The sequence below is a fragment of the Eretmochelys imbricata genome, chromosome 1 (genome assembly GCF_965152235.1).
Source record: "Eretmochelys imbricata isolate rEreImb1 chromosome 1, rEreImb1.hap1, whole genome shotgun sequence".
NCBI lineage: Eukaryota > Metazoa > Chordata > Testudines > Cheloniidae > Eretmochelys > Eretmochelys imbricata.
In genome coordinates this window covers 48,660,899-48,682,487 of record NC_135572.1, presented here as the reverse complement: position 1 = coordinate 48,682,487, position 21,589 = coordinate 48,660,899, and the positions used below count along the sequence as shown (strand labels likewise).

Below are 21,589 nucleotides of genomic sequence, written 5' to 3'. Positions count from 1 at the left end.
CAAAGAGGCAGTTCTAAAGGTACCCTCAAGATGGGAAGAGCTTTATAATTGAAAGTGGGTTATTTATTTCTCCTCTACACATTAAAAACAAGAATAAGGTTGTAAGGCCATTGGGACAGAGACCATCTTTTCAATATATGTGGCTAGCTTCATGGGGCCTTGATCTCTGACTGGGGTCTCAGCTACAGTAAGGCAAATAATACGATCAATGGAAGAAGCCAATTTGTGACCTCAGTTACCCCCATCCAACCCCAATTTGATATAACAAACTTATAGAAAAATGTATTCAAATAGATACCAGCACTGCCATGTTCTCACATGATACAAGACACCCCAGCTCTCCTCAGCATCCACTCCTGTTGCAAGGGGCTAGCGTACGGGCAAGAGGCTGGGCACAGTCCGCAGTTAATTGCACACTGTGCCTGGCCCCAGCCCCATGTACTAAAGAAAGGTGAGCCCAAGACATCTTTCCTCCGCTCTATCCCTGTGCAATGGCCATAGCCATTAATAGTGCCAGCACTTGGAGCAGTGCAGGGACTGCTTCCTCCTAGCACCTCATGGGGATCCACATCACCCTTAAAAGAGACAGAAAGGAGCCAGGGCCATGACTATTTCCCGCCCTCACTGGCCTATGGAACCATCTGACGGCAATGGGAGAAGCAGAGGCTGCGTTATCCAAAGCAATGGTGCAGCACGTACGCTTCTTCCTATATACTGGGAAGCTGGGCGAGGGGTTGTGCCCTCTGAGGAGCTCCCACTGGGTCCTTACTGAGCGCCATGTGCATTTTGCACACTCTGGCCCCTGCTGGTGTAAACACGCAGTACTGATGGTTTTCCAGGGGAATTTTAGTACTGCTGTCCAGCCAGTACTTTGGCTGGAACATGGGACTAAGTCAGAAGCTTTACAATCATCCAGGGAATCATTTTACTTTTATTCACATTCTGTATCATCCTTTCATCTACTTTCAAAGCCCTAAGCATTGGTCTAACCCTGATCCCACTGAAGTCAATGGGAGTTTTACTATTAACTTCAACAGGAACAGAGCTAGGCCAACACTGAGCACTTTTGCAAATCCCACCCTGAAGAGGGTGATTTTTTTAAAGCCACTGTTTTTGTTAAATGTATTCTGGCTCCATGGTGAAAAACAAGTCTGAACAGGTAAAAAATAGCAAACCAAATGTCCAAGTTCCAATTTGTGTGCTATGCCGCTTCACCAGGCTTCAGAGACTTTAGAAACTTAGCTGAGACAAAAAGAAAAGGAGTACTTGTGGCACCTTAGAGACTAACCAATTTATTTGAGCATGAGCTTTCGTGAGCTATAGCTCACTTCATCGGAAGTCAACTGACTGCATAGTGCAAAGGTTGATTTGCAGAGGATTGGGAAGCTAGGAATCTGGCAAAAAAGGTAGGAAATCATAGTGGCTGGTCTACATGCTGTTTTTTGTACCACTGTAACTATAACTGTTTATGTAGACTGTAAGCTAAACGTTGGGGCAGGGATTGTCTTTTTGTTCTGTGTTTATACAGCACCCAGCACAATGAGGTCCTGGTCCAGGCCTAGAGCACCGAGGCACCACCACAATACAAACAATGATAGTCTGTTTAGAAAACCAGTATGACATAGTTAAACTGTGACCACAGTTATACTGGCTGGCTTCCTCTGGCCCTGCGCTTTGCACTTGCATTATCTATGGCAAGGATAGTCACTCGAGAATTGGACTTTTTAGCTGCTTGCAATGCTGCACCAAGACACATCGTAACTGAGCTGCTTTGGTGCTTACACCATTATTTCTTGAGATGGACGGTTGCCACAACGCTGATATGAAGGTGCTTAAAGTTAGGAGAATATTTATACTATACTGATAGAAGCACCTAGATACCAGTATAAATGCATCCACAGTGGGGATTGTACTGCTCTTTCTAAACGGATATCGCTAAAGCGGTTCAAAAACTGTGTGTGGGGCCAGGCCTTTGCTGGACAATCACAAGTGCCATGTGGTACACCAGCTATTGCCAGTCTCCTTCTGAGCCACCTTCTTTCCTCACTTTCTTGAAAGTCCTTTGACATTTAGGGTATGTGTACACCGCAACCACAGGGTGGGATTGCAGCTCGTGGAGACATACCTGAGCAACCTTTAATCTCGCTAGCTCGGGTACCCGTACTAATAAAATCATGGCAGTGCCTGCTTATCAGCATGAGCCGTACACAGCTGCCTGGAATCCTGGGTAATTATCTGAAGCCCATTCTGGGCTATTTTTAGCTGTCAGTTGCCCAAGTTTTTAGCAGTTGCAAATTGTGGTATTTTGGGCTATGTTGCTGCCCTGTTGCCGCTGGGCCACACTGAGGAGTTCTCAGGAAGGAGGGAGCCTCCTGATCTGCCCTATCCCCTGCTGACACGCCCCACACACCGTTTGCCTCACGTTGTGCCCCCTCCCCTTAGGTGACATTTGCAGCATGCGCAGAACTCTTGTCTAAGGGAGGCAGAATTTTTTTTCTCCAGAAAATGTACTGAAGATACGCCTTTCACCCATCGGAGGCCACTGTGGCACCAGAACCAGCATGGGTTGAGGCTGACTGGTCTCGTGGTGGCAGCAAACAGCTAGCAGGCGGGTGGCGGGTGCATTTTTTCCTCAAGTGAAAAGTCACAGCAGCCTTCTTGGAGCCAAGTTTGGAGGCAGAGTGGGCCACACAGGGCTGAGGGGGTCACAGGGCCAAGTGGGGACACAGGAGGGGGGTTCCAGGCAGGGCCACATGGGGAGGCAGGGGGGTGCTGAAGGTGCAGTGCCAACAGGTGCGTAAGGTGTAATTCCAGCCCTGATCCCAGGTAACTCCACTGAAATCAGTTGAGTTACCCAGGATTTAGATCTTTGTAACAGACCAGAGGTTCAACATCTTCAGGTGCATCAGAGCTCCGAGGAGAGAAGAGGGGCATGGATAGCTTGAGATCTATGGGATAAGAAGCTGAGACCCTTGGTTTCTTTGACAACTGGGACAGGGGACTAACTATGCCCCACAAATGGAAGAATGTATAGGAATCTCAGTGAGTTGCTTCAGTAGCTCCTGGAAGGCTCATGTGGACATCTGAAACTGCCCTTGGAAGCAAATACACTGAACTTGGCTACACTGTTAGTGAAAAACATTCTGAACTTCAGGTTGGCTTAGCACCAGGGTGGACAGGTCTTGACTCCCTTAGGAGTTCTCAAAGGAGTTTTGTTCTACAGGGCCAGAGTTTCCTACTATAATCTCTTCACTGTTTTGTGCTTCAGCTTCTCATCAGAACAAAACCAGCTTCCTATAGCCCCAATTTCTACCATTGTAAATGGTTTTCTTTGTGACTTGAGAGTGAACTCTTTGGCTTCTTCCTAGTACAACGAAGGATTCAGAGAGAGCCCCGGGGTGGTTTGATATTTACTACAATAAAAAAGGATGTACACAGACTATTTTGATAAGCGTATGTGCTAACAGATAGTTCTATTTGCATTTCTGTATGCGGCCTGGTGCTTCAGGCTTGCTAAGAACCTGGTACAGTAGATGTTACAGCATGCACACTCTGCAAAAGGATGGTTTGTTTGGCTGTAGGGGAAAAAGCCTGCAGATCTCTCTAGTTAGGCAGGGCGAGTCTGAGTAACAATGGTATTTGATTTTTTTTCACAGAAAGAGGAAAAAGGCAAAACCAATCAAAGGCACGCCTGGAAATGTAAAACACAATGCGCCACTCAGAGCAGAATTTACATAATGAGCTCAGGAGCCTCTTATGTGTTTGTGACCATTGTCAGAATCCTTCTTTATGCGTGCTAGGTCTCTTCCACAGTTAATTTCTTTTGCTCTCAAAAAGGTGCTGATTTACTAAATATTTACTAGTATAAGAGAAATAATTGTCTGGCCATGTCTACACTACAAAGTTAAGTCAACTTCATGTAAGTCAACATCGAGCCTCTGATTTAAGCAAGTTGATCTTGCGTGTCCACATTATGCTCATTGTGTCGGCAGAGTGCATCCTGACTAACAGGGCTTGCATTGACGCATGGAGCACTGCACTGTGGGTAGCTATCCCACAGTGCACGTAGACACAGACGAGTAGAATTTTGGGTTGGGCTTGCAATGCCTTATGGGACCAAAACATTGGCATGGGTGGTTATGGGAACATGGTGTTAGCCTCCCATGATGCACTTATCTCCCCCACTCCCTGAAATGAACAGCAAACAAACCAAGCCTTTCTTCATAAGCCTGGGTTACCTGCATGGACGCCATAGCACTAAAAGCATGGACACCGCTCAGCTGTACACTGTTGTTGTGAGCATTACAAACACCGCGCGCCGTATCCTGTGGTATTTACACAGCTGATGCAGGAGCCGCCACATGGAACAATGTGATGCCACGTAAGAAGCCCTGCTGGAAGACATAGAGCGGAGCAGTTCGCAGTTGCTGGCGACCATCACGCATCACCTTGACACGGTTGAGCGCCATTTCTGGGCCTGGGAAACAAGCACTGACGAGCAGTGGCTGCAGAACTTTTGAATGCATAAGGCCACTTTCCAGGATCAGTGTGAAGAGCTTTCCCCAGCCCTGAAGTGCAGCAATACTAAAATGAGAGCTGCTCTGACAGTGGAGAAGCGAGTGGTGATCGCTGTGTGGAAGCTTGCAACGCCAGACTGCTACCTGTCAGTGGGGCATCAATTTGGAGTGGGTAAATCTACTGTGAGATCTGTTGTGACGGAAGTTTGCAGGGCCATCAACAAACTTCTGCTAAGAAGGGTAGTGACTCTGAGCAACGTGCAGGACATAGTAGATGGTTTTGCCTCAGCAGGGTTCCCTAACTGCAGTGGGGCAATAGACGGAATGCATATCCCTATCTTGGCACCAGACCACCTTGCCAAAGAGTACATAAACCAAAAGGGGACTTCTCAATGGTATTGAAAGTGCTGGTGAATCACAGGGGAAGTTTCACTGACATCATGGTTGGGAAAGGTGCATGACACACACATCTTTAGGAACACAGGTCTGTTCAGAAAGCTGCAAGCCAGGACTCTCTTTCCAGACTTCAAAATAACCATTGGTGATGTTGAAACGCCAATTGTGATCCTGGTAGACCCAGCCTACCCCTTGCTTGCATGGCTCATGAATAGGGTGACCAGATGCTAAATCCAAAATATCAGGACCGCTGCAGGGGGAGTGCCTTTTCAATTGTTACACTCAGCCGGCACATTCGGTGGCGGGAAATAAATCTTGCTGATGAAGAGTGAAGTACCCGCCGCTGAAATGCCGCCGAAGCCCATCAGCCACTGAAGTACCTGCCGCTGAAGTGCTGCCGAAGACCCAGACGTGCTGGGTGAGTGTAACAATTGAAAAGGCGCTCCTCCGGCCTGTCACCGCCGCGTAACCAAAAAAAAAAAGGCGCGCCCGAAACAAAATATCGGGACAAATGGCGTCCCGACCGTACTTCGGTTGGGACGCGGGACAAACTGCTCAATATCGGGACAGTCCCGATTTTATCGGGACGTCTGGTCACCCTGCTCATGAAGCCTGGCAGCCTGGACAGCAGTAAGGACTGGTTCAACCATAGGCTAAGCAAGTGCAGAATGGTGATGGAATGTGCCTTTGAACATTTAAAAGGTCGCTGGCATTGTTTGCTTACTAGGTTAGACTTCAGTGAAAGCCTGCTGTGTGCTCCATAATGTCTGTGAAACGAAGGGAGAAAACTTTCCACCGTGGTGGGGGCTTGAGGCAGATCACCTGGCAGCCAATTTTGAGCAGCCAGACACCAGGGCAATAAGAAGAGCACATCAAGGAGCTCTGCGTCTGGGTGAGACTTTGAAAACTAGTTTCAGCAATGAGCCAGAGTAATGGGACACTTATCTGTGTTGTTCCTTACCAAACTGTCCCCTCCATTGCATCTTCTCCCCTGTAAACTCCACCCCCACCAACCACCGTGTGTTGAATGAATAAAGAGCCCTTTCTCCTCAGTCTGTTTAGTTTTATTATGCACACAAACACACAGAGACAGCAAAGAAAAGTAAGATAACCTGGGGCAATAGGGCTGATAAGACTGTGGGGGGAGAAACGAGGAACGCTTGCTTAGAGATGCACTGCAATAACAATCAAAGGTGTGGTAATGGGCGCCTTCTGGTCCTTGTACCCTCCCCTGGTACTGAGTGCAAGTACACCTCCCCCTCCCCCTCTCCTCGGCCTCATAGGACGTTGTGGGGAGGAGGATGTAGCGCTGGGCGATGACGGCAGCAGGTTCAGCATAGGCTGCAGAGGGACTCTAGCATCCAAGGTTTCAGCTGCAAGGAATGCAAAGCACAAGGGTAGCACTGACAGCGCATGCATTGTTTCTGGTGCAAGGTTAATTTTTTTAATAAAAAAACACCTCTCAGTACACTTCACTGCAAGCCACAACGTAATCACAGCCGCTGGCTATTGCAAGAGTCGGTTTGCTGCTCCAGCCATGGTGAGTAAGGCCACGAGGCATGGGCGAGAGGTCTTGTGCTGCTGCTTTTGTGAAGACATCCTTGGGAGCACAGGTTGGAATTTGAGAAGAGCCTCTTTCCCCTAGAAACCTGGATGGTGCTTGAGGACAGGCACCACTGTAAAGCCCCCCAAATAGTTGGTTTATTTTACAAAAAGTGGTTAGGGTGGGGGGGGGTGGGAAAGGGAGACAAACAGGAAACTGCCTTCCTCTCACCCCTTTTTTTTTTCAATGCTGCTGGCAATGCTCAGTGATTCCCTTCCAACCACAGCCACGGCACGTTTGGGAAAGCGTGGTTGAGTGACCCAGATTTCACCAAACAGTGGAGGGATTACTTTTTGAACTGTTTGCGGTTTAAGGTCTAGCATTGAAAACTTCCCCCATTTCCTCTAGCGGATCCTATGCGAAATCACTCTCCTGAGGGTAACAGAGGTGGCAAAGGAGCAGATGCTGCAAGTGTCTGGTGTGACAAAGCTCTGTCCTTGCCTCCGTGGGTCCCGCGTTTCTTGGCGGATTTCGCTAGCCTCAGAGGCTCACTGTGACCCTCCACATAACCCTTCTTTCTCTAGAGACAAGGGTCACAGTCTACTGAGCCATTTTCATCATAAGCCAGCGAGGGAGGTGAGGAGAAGTTATCCTTCCTTGCAGAGTCTCTGTTGTCTCCCAGTCTCAGTGATTAATCACTGGGGGCAAAGGTGGTGGTGGGGAGCCCGGGCCCACCCTCTACTCCGAGCTCCAGCCCAGGGACCCTAATAGTATCAGCTATGGTAGCTGACCTTTTAGAAACATGACATGTACAATTCCCTGGGCTACTTCCCCAACAGCAGCCCCCACTTCCTCAGGCTCCACTTCACCCTTATCTCAGGGCCTCCTTTCTTGAGTCTGATATGGTGTGTACTGCTCAGTCTCTCCAACAGCGAAACTTCCTCCCACAGCTCCTGACATGCACCCCCACCTGACTGACTGGGAGGCTTTTAACTGGTTTCAGCCAGCCCCTGATTGGCTTCAGGTGTCCCAATCAACCTAGCGTTCTCCCTGCCTTCTGGAAAGTTCTTAATTGCCCCCAGGTGTCTTAACTGACCTGGAGCAGCTGCCATTTCACTGAACCTGGCACCAGGGATTTGTTTAGCCTGGAGCTAATATATCTATCTCCCACTACTTTTCTATAGCCATCCGGCCTTGCCCCATCACACTGGGTACAGACCTGGTCCTTATGCTGCAATGATGTGTGCTGCAGTGAGGCCAGCAGAGTTAATACTGGAGTGGTGCGGGAAAGTGTCCTACCGTGGTGGACAAAATAAGGCAGCCTTTCCCAGAAACCTTCCGCAAAGGATTGCAGAGTACCTCCATGAAAGCTTCCTAGAGATCTCCATGGCGGATTCCTGGGCCATCCCCCTGCACATAAACAGTCTTTTCCAGAGAACACCCTCTGCGTAGCTAGAGTGGCCTCCGATACCCACTGCACCTACTTTTTTGTTCAGATTAAACATAAAAAATAATAACATGTAGCCCCTAGGGTTTGATTGGAAATGTGCACTCACCAGAGGTGCCTTCCCCGGCATCACGCTCCACCGCCAACTGGTTCTGTGAAGGGATGGGCTCCAGGGTTAAAAATAGTTCTTGGCTATCGGGGAGAATGGATCCTCTGCTTGCCTGCCTCACATTCTCCTACTCCTCCTGGTCAACAATGTCTCCCTTGTTGTTGCTCGCGGTTGCCTGTAGCTCCTGGGAGGTATCCACAGAGTATCCAGAACAACTGTTCACCTCCTTTGTCTTCTGGTATGCTTGGCGAAGTTCCTTTATTTTCACATGGCACTGCTGCGTGTCCCTGGTGTAGCCCTTCTCCCCCATGCCCTGTGTGATCTTGGCATAGATGTCAGCATTTCTTCTGCTGGATTGGAGCTCTCCCTGCACAGACTCCTCTCCCCACACAGCAAAAAGATCCACCACCTCCTGTGTACTCCATGCTGGAGCGCGTTTGCGGCCTTGAGTCTCCATGATCAGCTGTGCTGGCGAGCTCTCTATGTTGATCAAACAGGAAATGAAAATTCAAAAGTTCCCTGGGCTTTAACAGGGGAGCAGCTGTTTCCTGTGTACCTGGCTGAGGTGCAGTGGAGCTGAAAGTGCTCTCCAGAGCGGTTACAGCGGAGCACTGTGGGACACCGCCTGGAGGCTAATTCATACAAATTACACAATGCAGTGTCTACACTATTCCTATGTTGACTCATGGATGTCGAATCAAGCGCTATGCCTCTTGTGGAGGTGGAGTACAGAAGTTGATTTTATAGGCCACTTAGGTCAGTGGAAGGGACTTGGTAGTGTAGACACATACATTACTACATTGACTTAACACGGCTTATGTCAATCTAAGTTTGTAGTGTAGACCAGGCCTGATGTGCCTCACTTCAGTCTCAGTGAAGACAATCTGTTCTGCCTCTGATTTTAGTGAGAGCATGTTCATGTTCTATATCAGTATTGCCAGCAGTGGTGGAGTGGTTATATGGGAAGCCCAAGGTTTCTAAGTCCACCTCTAGAAATAGTTAAGTAAATATTTCTGAACTGGCATGCTCCATCTTATCCTTGCCTTATCCTTGCCTTTGTTGGTTAAATCCCAGTCCCAGTTAACTACCTAACACTGTGTACTCCTAGGGGAATTCTGCACCACTGCACAATGCAGAATTTTGCAGAAATTAATGTGCATGCAGAATTTCCTTTCCCCCACAGAAATGGGCTGCAATGCTGCTACCCACCACTAGGGACTGCTGGTCTCGGCAGAGCTCAGCTTGCACACAGAAGACACTGCTGGTGGGAGAGGGAGGGAGTTAGAGGGTTCCTGGAAGCTGCAGGTCCCCGCATGCCCTGAGGGATGGAGAAGGCGGTGCGCAGGAAACTCTGTGCAAGCCTGGGACCAAGCATCAGTCTGTTTCTCCCTCTGGATCCCTGGGCTCTGGGAGTGGGATGGGTGTCTGGGCAAGGGTGTAGGCCAACAGCTGGGCTCTGGGGGGCCGAGGGGAGGATGCGGGTACCTGGGCTGGGGGAGGGGCGCTATTGGGCTCTGGGGAGGAGAGGGTTTGGGTTTATTGGCTGGGGGGGGGGGCGCAAGTGGGCTCTGGGGGGAGGGGTTGTGGGTGTCTGGCCCCCCTGGAGCTGGGCTCTGGAGGGAAGAAGGGGGCAGAGAAAGAGGAACTGGGTTGTCATAGGGGTTTCTTTAACTCTCTACTGCCGGGGGAATTTTTGTGTGTGTCTGTATTGTTACAGTCATACTTACTGACAGGTATTTTGAAATAAATTACCAAAATAATTGAAATGGATGTGATTGTGTAGTGTTATTTTGAAAATTATATGTGAAGAATTTTAAAATATTATGTGCAGAATTTTTATTTTTTGGAGCAGAATGCCCCCAGGAGTACCCTAATGATGTGACTGCAGCTGAGGTAATGTGGTATGGGGCAGCAGAAAAACTGACTGTGAAGCAATTATCTGAAGAGTGTCATGAAGTTTTGAAGCTAAGGAAGGGAAAGAAACATTTGCACTATACCAGGAGGTAAATTTTCTAGAGCTGTAAGCTCAAAGTGTTTAGATTATGTATGATCAATATTATACATGCTGTTCTGTTTTGTCAATGTGTGTGTGTGTGAGGAGAGAGAGGGGGAGAGAGAGACAATAAATCAGTCGCTTAACATTTAAAATTCCTGCACTGAGTGGGAGAAAAAAATTATGTAGTGTCATAATGCTGCAAATGGTTAGCTACACAGATGCCTCTGATTGACTTTAAAGAGATCATAACATATTTTATAAGTAAAATGGTGTTAAATGTTTAACATGAAAGATCTTTCCTCCATAAACAAGGAAAATATTACATTTGTAGAACAGTCCTTTGGAAGCTACTAAGCCAAGAAATTTGATGAGAATAAAAGCCCTAAGCTAATATGCATTAGAGAGAGCTGCTTTCTGGGGATTTCATTTGTAAAACAGCTCAACTCCTTCTCCCTCTCTCTCTCTCTCCACAGCAAGCAGTCTCTGCCTTTCCCAGTGGAGTTATAAATAGAGCTCTACTCACCCTGAATGCCGTCATCAGACAGCTTTAAAAGCTTAAGCATTCATATGGTAGCAGTCTTTAAAAAGTGAGAGTTTTGTCTGTTTGCCTACATTGGCATCTTATCAAACCATCCCTTGATATTGACTTGTAGGGGCATATTAGTGTTGTAAGCAGGGAATTAAATCCACTAATAGGGCAGGAGTTGTTCAATATGCCTTCTTTAGATTGTGTTCATAGCTATTAGCTTGCAGTGTGGGCTCAGTCCTGCTCCCGCCCTTCACTTCACTGGGAGTTTTGCCATTGATGGATCAAGCACTAAATGAAGACGACATGACAAACCACTTTCATCTTTTTAGATTGCTTTATTAAAAACAAAAACAAAACAATCTCAGAGATAATGGAGTCTCATTTACACTAACGCCCCTTTGCATTCCTCTGGCAATTTGCCCTGCTCTGGCACTGTACAGAGGCTTTCACGTAAATCAGATTCCGGTCCAATCTGCAGTCATGCACTACTAGGGGTTTGGGTCCCACTGAGTGCAATGAACGTTGTATATAAGTGAGGATTGCAGGATTGAGCTCTGGGTTTTCATGGCAACTGAAGATGAATGAAATTCGGCCAAAACATTTTTTGGCTGGAAAATGACGATTCAGTGACACCAAAACATTTTGCAAATTCATGTCAATTTCCCCAATTTTTTGGTGTAAAAAAAAAAAGAAAAGAAAAAATTCCAAAAAAGTTGATGAGTTTTGTCTCAATGGTTCTGAAATGAAACAGGTTGATTTTTCTATTCAAAATGACTTTTCATTCAGAGATTGCCTTCAATTTTAATTTTAAAACATTTAAAATGTGCTTAAAATCAGAATGGAATGCTTTGTTCCACCTGAAATGGTTTTTTGGTTGTTTCATTTTTTTAAACCTTTTTAATCTGAAGATTTAATTGGAAGTTATTACCCTTCCTGGGGCACACTGACTGTTCACAATAAATCATTTTAGTTGTAGGAAAAAGGTTAAAATCAAACCACAAAGCCCATAGAGCCTGAGATTTACAGCAGTCTAAAAGGGTTTGTAGGTTCATTTCGTAAACAGCTGAATTATATCTGCTTTTGGATATTGGTCTGTAAAACACACTGAACAGCTAATGCTGCAAAGAATTAAGGAATGAGTAGCAGTGGGGAGATGGTGTTGGTTACAGTTTTTATATACACTTCAAAGTCACTTCCAAAAATGAGGACAAGATAATAGTTGAGGATCCCAGCAACAGACATAAAGAACAGGAATGATATGATGCGTTTTCCAAATATGTAACCAGGAGTGCTGGGGAGAAAGAGAGAGAGAAAAGTAATATACCAAGATTTATCACCTTCCTTGAAAAGTGCTCAACCTCTATAACTGTCGTTCAAACCACTTTAAATAGACTTCAGAAGCTCAAATCCATGGGCCAAATTCCACATTGACTTGCACCCTTTCAACCCCTTTAATTTCAGCAGAGATGCACAGGTATAAATCAAGTCAGGCCCCCAGTGCTGAATTCATGCTTCTTCATACTAATGAGTGCTCCATTTAAGAGACACGTTTTAGCCATTAAAGATGGTCATTTCTGATCATATTTAAAACCTAATTCAATAACCTTGTATTTTAATGGTATGTAAAATTTACAGGGGTCAATTTTGTACACCTGGATATTACTCACATTAACCCTGATAGGAGCTGTGTAGACATCAACGGGAGAATAGACCCCTATTCTTTCACTTTGCAAATGGAGAGAGATAATCACACAGGCATATATTGAAATAGCACTGTGAGCAGAAGTCGTCTTCCCACCTGCTCTGCAAACACAGTCCACACTGTGTGTCAACTCCAAAATCCCCTGTTCCCAGAGTTTTGCTTTATTAACAAAGAAAAGAATAGTAAGATGATAGAAAAATCAGCTCCCTTACTCCACTCCAGCATCGTGGGGCTCTGCCCAGCCCAAGTGCTGCTCTGTGTAATTCTTCTATTCCAATATGTACTTGAGCATCTGTTTTTTTGGTTTTATTTACTTTAAGTATGTGAGATAATCCAGTAAACAAACCTCTTCTTTCTTTAAACTACCAGTGGGATCAGACTGTCAATGCAGGTGTGTAAAACTAATGGGAGATAGCGATGGAAAAGTGGACCCTGTACTTCGTTTTATTTATTCCTTTAGTTGTAAACTCTGGGCACCTATACACAATTGATCAAAAATGCAATAACCTACTGCTACTGATCCAGACTGGCTCCAGAATAGATGGACAAGACCTGAAGGTTAACAAATCCAGGCTATTTTAGCACCAGGGCAGGGGTATGTGTTGCAGAGTCAAGAACCCCACATGGAAAATGTTTTGAAACAGCCCTCTCAAATCAGGGGCCCATTAGCTCTAGCACCTCTACCAAGTGGAACACAGGGAGAGAGAGGCGGCATCTCAGTTAGGCAGGTTCCAGGCCATTTAGGATTTCATCGATCAAAACACCACCTTAATCTCCAGGCCTGACTACAGAGCTCTAGGGTGCTCCTAACATGAAACACTGCTTAAGAAGCAGGCAAACATATTCTGCTCCATCTTAAGTCATTCAAAATAGGCTTATCCCTGATCTTGTCTGGGTTGAGCTTCAGCCCATTTTGCCCTCATCCAAGCTCAGTCTCAACCAGACACTGGGTAAGTCATTCAAACACACCAGGTGGGGTAGGCAGAAATAGGGCTTGTCTTCACGGCAAAGCTAACTCAAGTGATAGCTCGAGTGTTGCCTCTAACTACTTCCATCCACACGCACAAACCCTTAATTTGAGCACAGCGGTGTTTTTAACTTGAGTTGGCTGGCCTGCCAGGGAGTACAGTATAAAGCTGGAGTTAGCACAACTCATCTGCTGCTAACACAACCACTCTGCAGTGTGGATGCGGGCCGCTTGAGTGCTGCTCGTCCTCCAATGCCTTCTCACAAAGTACCCCTGTGTGCCCAGAAAGGACAGACAAGTTCAGACAAGAATTCATAGAGTGTTTCATCTTACTACAGCGCTAAGAACCATGGGATGGGCCCCCAGAAGTCTTAGTGTCATAAATGAGTGAACATAGTGCTAGTGTGGACATAGCAACGCCAGTGTTATTTCACAGTGTGGCCGCTATCACTTGAGCTAGACTAACTTGAGAGGAATAATTCAACTGTAGATAACTCAAGTTAACTCTGGAGTGAAAATGTACCCACATACATATTGAACAAGAACGGTGTCAAGATGCCCTACCCATGAAAATGTTTCTCACCCAAAATACTTGTAAAAAGCTCCAGTGAATTCTTACCTTTGTGTCCTCTCTCCCAGATAGCCAACAAAGTACTTTTGTCTCACAAACAAGTACATCATTCCAGCAAAGGCAGCAGCAGCTGAAAGGAAGATAAAGCAAGACATATTACAAACTACCATCCAAGTCTCCCATGTAGGCCTCATTATCCAAAGAGGTCCATATTGCTGTTCATGCTGGATAGGAAAACTGGGGAAAGCCTGTATTCTGAGAAGCTGGACGAGCAGTGGGACCCAGAAATTGAAGAAAATAAATTCTGTGGAGAATTGCATGATATTTCCCGCCATCTTTGCAGAAAATATTGTGGGCCAAATTCTGCCCTCAGTTATGCCCATTAAAGTCAATAGGAGTGCTCCCACGTGAGGACCAGTGCCGGGCCCACACGCAGGGCCATGCTCTGCTCGTCAAAGAGCGCTGCACTGCACGTGCCCAAGAGCACAATCTGGCATATGTTCTGGTTTCTCCAGAAGCCCCGAGTATGGGGCAGCAGGTCACTGCACTACCCCAGCAGCAGGCCAGCCACCGTATGGTCCGAAATTGAGTTTTCAGCACAAAAAGGGTTTTCTTTGTGTTTTAACACTGGCTTTTCCCAGGCCAGCAGGCCAAGCCCCTACCTGACCCCAGCCAAGAGACTTTTGTCACTCAGAAACAATGACTTACCCCCGGGTTCAGCAAGGCACTCAAGTGCGTGCTTGACTTTAAGCATATGAATACTCCTACGGAATTCAATGGGACTGCTACTCACGTGGTTAAAGTTAGGCACATGAGTAAGCCCCTTGTTGAACTGGGCGCTCAGAAATGAAGGCTAGTCTAGAAGGCAGCAATGAGCAATGCAGCTTTCGCAAACACCCCTACATGCTGGGCACCATTTCCCTGACAGCACAAATCTCCTCTGGCAGTGTCCTTCCAATCTTCCACCAGTGGTGGATTATAGAAGAGTGAATGGATTGGCTACTCCGGGCCCGGTGCTCTGAAAGGGGTCTCCCAAAATAACCACACTTCCATTAGAAACCCTCACTGCCTCGTCCACCCCACAGCTAGGAACTGGGACCCCAGGTTCCTGACCAACCTGGGCCATGTTTCACCGTGAGACATCCCTGTCTGTAATGCAACTCACAGGAGAGTGAACAGCTAATACGTTAACAACTCGAGGCTGCAGGCCTTTCCTCTCTGCAATCTGGCAGAGTAACCTCAGTCTGTCCCTTGCTGAAGTGTGGGGAGGAGGGGTCAGGTCACGAGCCTTTTTAAGTGACAATATTAAACTAAGCCTCAGAAGACACACAAATTATATATGTTTATATATATATATATAGAGAGAGAGAGAGAGAGAGAGCTGAAGTACATGTTACCTTGGCTACAAAGCAGCCCAGCACACCAAAGCACAACAAGAAACGTTGGGTATGCATCTCTGCAGTTTTGGCTAGGAAGGAATTAAAAAGGGGGAGTTAAAAACAGACTGAGAACAGGAAAAATATCCTTCTGCCTCAGAAACACAGCTACCAGCTTACATATGAAGCATCTGGAGATTTACCTCCCTGTTACATCAGGACAACGAGGGGTGGCATCCATCCACCACGTCAGAAATAGACAGCAGTGCAAAATGGATGGCGTGTGTGAAATCCATCTCCTGAACTGCCATGGTTAATCATGTCTCATATATTCAATGCCTGATGCACTGTATCAGCTTGGGCAACTCTTGTAGTCCCGGTCCATATTAATCAAATTACTGACACTCAAAACTCAATAATTAGGCAAAAGAGAGAACGGGAATCACAGCAAAGACGAAGCTCTTGTGAAATCTGCCTGTGGTTTTTTCTATAGCTTAATAAAAAGGAATTATTTATGCCACTTTGTTCATAAGGGAATGTCACTGTAGAGGGAAATATTCCTTTATAGGTTCTGGGATACACACCCACATGGGGTGTATATTTATGCATCGTAAAGTACAGAGCACATTGCCAGTGCTTAACAAATAATAAATAATTATTTAATTTTCTTTTCTTTCTTGGGTGGTAGTGAAATTCCCCTTTTCAAAAACGATCACAAGTGACTGCAAGAACAAAGCAGGCTCGCCTAGTGGCTAGAGCACGGGTCAGGGACTCGAGAGACCAGAATTCTATTCCCCACTCTGCTACTGACCTCCTGTTGGTCAGTTCACCTCTCTGTACCTCTATCTTGCCTGTTTAGCCTGTAGACTCTTTGTGGCAGAGACTCTTTCTCACTATGTGCTTGTGCAATACCTACTACAATAGATTACAGATCTTGGTTGGCGCCCTGAAGCACAATTATAAAATAAATAATAATGATAATAAAGTACAAGGGCCTGATCCGACATCAGTGAGGCCTTTCCATTGACTTTCAGTGGACTTTGAATCAGGCCACAAACGAAGGCAAAGATTAAACTCAACAACAAAGGTCTTGCTCTCTTCCCTGCCCCTCCTACGTGGTTTGCATACTCACTTGGCAGTGAAGACACGGTCAAAGGCAGAAGATCCAACCCGCTGGAAACTCTTGCCATTATAGTTCTTGCTTTCATGCTCCACTTTGGTTGCAAAAAAGGCTGTTAAAGAAAGGCAGGGTTTGGTTTGAGGGTTAAACTGGACACATGCATGCTTAGTATAACGGGCTGGGTTCTTCACTCGACAGCCCTGTATCCCTCTTGGCACCACAAGGTTGTGCTGGTGTAAACAGGAGCAGAATTCGGGCCAACACATTCTCATCTAGGTTTAACCAAGTGCTTTAGTTCACAAATGTGACATGGAGTCCCTTCTGAAGTGCCTACACGTTTTTCTGGGGGGCCTCACTTCTGAGCCCAGTGCTCACAAAGGGAAAAGTTTATTTGCTATTTTGTGTCCACATCACACAGCTTCATATCCAAACTGGAAGAACATGCATCAAACCCTTCCCTGAGTTACCTTTCACATTCCTGACATGTTCTGTAAAGCCCAACTCTCACCTCTCATTGGAAGAGACATCAGATTTTACTGAGATCTGAGAATCCGTCCCCTCCCCGGCAATATGGAGGGTTTTTTGCCCTTTATCTCATTGGCTTCCATATGGGATTACTAATCACTGCACTGTCTCAAGGCTGGATTAACAACACAGCTGATTTGAGTTGGTTTTGCTAAGGCAGGCACCTGCAGAGGAAATGGCCATAACTGATGGAGTGAAGATCAAAGCTTAGCTATATCACAGTGACCAATGTGTGGTAGATTCTCATTTCCATTCATTTGGGTGGAAACCGGGGTCTGAGGAGCAGCTATACTCAGCTTTTACTTAGCCCTTAATCTGGGAAATTTCCACATAAATAAGTGAAAGTTCCTCTCAGTAAGGGGTGAAGAAAAGCTGAGAAGGAACCTGAGGATTTGGCTCTTAGGTATCAGTAATCTGTGTTCTACATCTATGGTACAGAGATCTCAAACACACATCCCTGAATGATTTTGGGCTTTTGTTGGATCTCAAAGGACCTCTACCATGAACCCTTCCAAAAAAGTGGAACAGATTTTTCTTTTACACGTCCTCACTTGTCCCACCCTAAAAATTTTGCTAATTTATAAACGGACACAGATTTAAATTTACTACTAGACACTAGAGTCACATCTAGCTTTTTGCAATATCAGGTATCTACCTGCCTGAAAAGCTTGCTTTCCATGAGGATCAAAGATCCAACTGGTTTTTAAATGCTGACGCTTGTACATCCTGGGAGGGTATCCACTACCACACTTTGACATGAATCATAAGAGAAATTCAGCAATGACAGATGGATGTAGTGTTATGCCAAAAAGGTGCTGGCTGGCCTGCCATCAGGGGCCTTGTATGGAATCACAGACTTCTTAAAATAAATGGGTGTGCTAAAGCACTTTCCTTTGTTCCCAACATTAGGCACATCTGAAACCCTGGAGCAGTGCACAACATCTGGACACAAAGGAGGGAGCTAGGTCCATGTGGCCAAGGGGAGGGTATGGTGCTAATGGGGGTTCCCAGGTCAGAATGAAGTGATGCTGGCTGGAAAGGTGAAACACTTGGCCCAGACATTGTCTCCACTGAAGGCATGCAGCTCCTATTCATGAAAGTGGTGTGAAGCCTCTGGGTCCTGGCCAACTCCTCGCTAAGCGTGGACGACCAGGTAGCATCAGTTGCCAAGAATACTTTCTTTCATCTCCAGCTTGCTGGGAAACTTCACCCCTTCCTCATGAATCAGGCCACAATGATCTGTGCATTTGTCGTCTCCAGGCTGGATTTCTGTAACTCACTGTACATGAAGTTGAATATGAAGACAATTTATAGGCTCCAGCTGGTGCCGAATGTGGCTGCTCCCCTACATGGCACAGGCCACTGTGAGAACTTCAGGCCTGTGCCCACATTTGTCCACTGGTGCCCAGTTAGCTTCCAATGCCAGTTTAAGGCTGTGGTCCCAATTTTCCAAGCAATTAATGGATCAAGCCCCAGACACATCAAAGAATTAATTTCAGTCTTGAACCTCTGTGACTGATACATTCTTCTGGGACACGGCAGATCTCAAAGCCCAGGATGAAGCATGGGAGAGCTGGGGACAAAGCTCTCTCTGTTGAGGGGATTCATCTATGAAACACTTACAAAGGAGATCAGATGAATCCAGAGTCTGATCATCTTTAGGAAATACTGCAAAACCTCTCTCTTTGAGACAGCCTGTCCACCACAAGTGACATTCACAATACAAACACCTTTAACAACCCATTGAACCCCCTTCCTCTCCTTCCCAAAAAGTCCCAGGCCAGCCTACCCCAATTAAAATTCTGCCCCCATAAAGGCAGAAATGCCAGAGAGACTCCATTGAAGTCCACTTGGGACTTCATTATTGCTATCTATTTTACATGGAAGGTGTTCAGGTGCTGTGGTGATGAGTGGCAATAGAAAACTCTAAGATAGATAGACACAGTTGCCATATGGCCTTGTTAAGAAGCAGAGGCAGAGAGACTGCCTCTGCTTGGGCACAGTGCTGGCTGGAGAAGCTGGCTTGGGATTTCTGGAACAGCTTGTGTAATGTATGTTTCTACTGCTGTTCAGGGAAACAGGACTTTTCTATGTATATTTCTGTGTGAAACTGATTTATCATCCAAATGGAACCACGCAAACATGCCTAAGAACTTTGCTGGACTGGAACATTAACATAACTTCTCCCATGGGTGTTGCTTGTTTTTTTTATCTCATATTCCTATTAGCTATTTTTACTACATTTATCATCACTTTCATTATAGGGCTATCAGTCCAGGTTCAAAAAACCCCATAGATAAAAGACTTTGGGGGAGGAGGAAGGTGTGCAAGTCTGCCCTTACACAGCCCTTGATTGGTGGCAGAGAGCTGCAACAGAACACAGAGACGGAACCATTGGGAGTTACACACAGGGGTTAAGTACAGTGTGCTGCGTGCCCTGAGTGTGTGCTAATAATATCTGAACATGTTCCAAGGAATCCCATTTTCCTTTGTGTGACCTCGTAGGTAACTACGGGGTAGTGGTGGTTCTGGGTATGAAATGCAAACTCAGCTCACTTTATCACTTTTATGATTATGCATTTATTTTTACACACACACGGGTTACACACCTTGGTTCCTGCTCCGTCTCCTTTGTGACACTTTGTGAAGCAAAGAGGATACAGGGGAAGACTCACCGGTAGAGATCTACTGCACATCCCCTCACTACTTGTCATATGGCTGTGCCGGGGTGTGCCAAAGTGTGACCATAGCACCCTTCACACAGTTCTAATTTGCACCAGGAGCCAAATTAAACCCTGCCACCCCCAGGAGCAGGGGAGGGGAAAGATGGCTTTCAAACCACATTTTCCTTTCCCGCCCCGCAACTTGTCTTACCCTAGATCCTGTGCCAAGCATAGTTCTTGCCAGACCCAAGGATTTGGCTCAATAATCTGATGGTCAGATTTCAATGCTATATAAAATGTGCATGGAGTGGAACAAGAACAGACAAGTTTCCTGGATGGATTAACTAAAGGAATTGTATTGGAAATATAGGTCATTGGACTATGCCTCCCCAAACTCCTCTGGTAAAATAACTGGAAACATAGCTGGGCACATCTATTAATGGATGTGCCAAATTTGGCCATGAAATGTGAATGCACATCCACACTTAATGATGGTAATTTACTTGCCAGTGCTGTACAAAACAGAGCAAGGCCCCGTCCCTGCTCCAAGATCATCATCTGAGAGCCTGTTCCTGCAAACGCTTAGTGCCTTCCTCTGAAGGCAGTATTTGGGTCTAACTCACAAACGCTTTGCTTTTGTGAGAGATAAGAGCTCCCTGTAGGGCTGCTCAGCTGCATTTTCACTCCGACTGTTCCACCCCCTGCTTTTGCTGCACCCGCCCCCGCAGCCCAAGAATGAGCTACCCCGACATGAATCCAGTTCCTAAAGCTGCATGCGGTGCCTGATCCAAAGTCTATTGAGCACCAGGGTTGTCTTCCTACTGACGTCAGAGGGCTTTGGATCAGGCCCACAATGAGGAGTCCAGGTATCCACGTCTCAGGTTGCCACCTCACAATTCTCCTTGAATGTGGGGCAACATAAATGAAATTGTTTTTGTAAAAAGTCACGCATCTGTGTGTATCCTGGGTCAAGTTTTAGGGGATCGAATAGGTATAAGACATGAGTGCCAAGTAAAAAGTTTGCAGAAGAAAAACATTTAGTTTGCCTAAGGAACCTTAAAAAAAAACTGAGCTAAAGAGATAGAATAAGATAAGCTCTGAAATATCAGATTCCTCTGATGAAGGACATTTAGAACATTCTCAGCCATGAAAGGGTTAAAACTAGCAAACTGAAAGACTGAAGAATGAGTTTCAGGAAAGTAGGATAACTAGTTAACCTGAAAAAGTAACCAGGCTAGAACTTTTGCTGGTATAATTCAGTTCAGTACCATTGATCATACTCATTTACACCCGCTGAGGATCTGATCCATGTTTCATGTCAGTCGCTCAATTGCACAACCTCTTCCACATCCAAAACCAGGTCTCTGCTCTTGAACATATTTACAGAGGTGCAGATAGTGGCTGCTAATACTGATATATATTTAATAAACTTACTATAGTAAACCAAAGATCGGTATCATGTCACTGCTAATATAGCCAGCCACTAGTACAAAAAACAGTCTGCTAAAAAGGGAAGCTCAGAAACCAAGCTTGCTCATATATACATACACACATATATACCCACAGAGCCATATACAACAGGAGAAAAAAATGTATTAAAAATAGGTCAATTTACATTTCATATTCAATGCATAATAGATACTAGGAATTCTTTACCCTTTTTCTCAGCTTCCTCTTTCCCCTAAAATAAATGGTTATCTTTTCTTACCATTTTGGAGAACACTGATAAGGCTGACTATTGCTAGGAGGACAATGCTCCCCAGCACTTCATGGTCCATTTTGGCAGCAGGCTTGTCAGAGTGGACTCCGTAGCCTCTTCAGCAGCACAGCCCCAGAAAGCACAAGAAGAGGAAGTGACGGTCTATCTTATCTTGCATCACGAAATCTTTCTGATGGCTTCACAGCTCGACACCACAGCCCCTCTTGTTTAGAAGTATATCAGGGCAGCATGGCTGCCGACCATATTTCACTAGCTCTTTGGCTGCCTTTTCCTCCATGTGTGGATTAAATTTATCTACAGATATTGCCCATAGCAACCTAAGGCAATTTGTCCACTGATCCATGAGGATAAATACTGTAGAGAGACATCTCCTCCTTCGAAAAGCAGGGTAGCCAGGATACCTAAGGT

At 45.8% G+C, this 21,589-nt stretch overlaps 1 protein-coding gene across 1 annotated transcript; it reads right to left on the bottom strand.

Annotated features, from left to right (window-relative positions):
• Positions 1 to 10,852: 10,852 nt before the first annotated feature.
• Positions 10,853 to 21,278, bottom strand: ALOX5AP (arachidonate 5-lipoxygenase activating protein). The gene is made up of 5 exons (XM_077806330.1): positions 21,170 to 21,278; positions 16,286 to 16,385; positions 15,175 to 15,245; positions 13,826 to 13,907; positions 10,853 to 11,828 (listed from the first exon to the last, which is right to left on the bottom strand). The coding sequence occupies exons 1-5, from the start codon at positions 21,237 to 21,239 to the stop codon at positions 11,666 to 11,668; spliced, it is 486 nt and encodes a 161-aa protein (XP_077662456.1). The 5' UTR covers positions 21,240 to 21,278; the 3' UTR covers positions 10,853 to 11,665.
• Between the last annotated feature and the right edge of the window lie 311 nt (positions 21,279 to 21,589).

Excerpts from the sequence above, each read along its gene's own strand:
- ALOX5AP (XM_077806330.1), bottom strand. The coding sequence starts at position 21,239 with ATGGACCATGAAGTGCTGGGGAGCATTGTCCTCCTAGCAATAGTCAGC. Across the intron at positions 15,246-16,285 it reads GACCGTGTCTTCACTGCCAA|CCAAAACTGCAGAGATGCAT; the intron begins GTGAGTATGCAA and ends ATTCCTTCCTAG. Across the intron at positions 11,829-13,825 it reads CTGGGAGAGAGGACACAAAG|CACTCCTGGTTACATATTTG; the intron begins GTAAGAATTCAC and ends CTTTCTCCCCAG.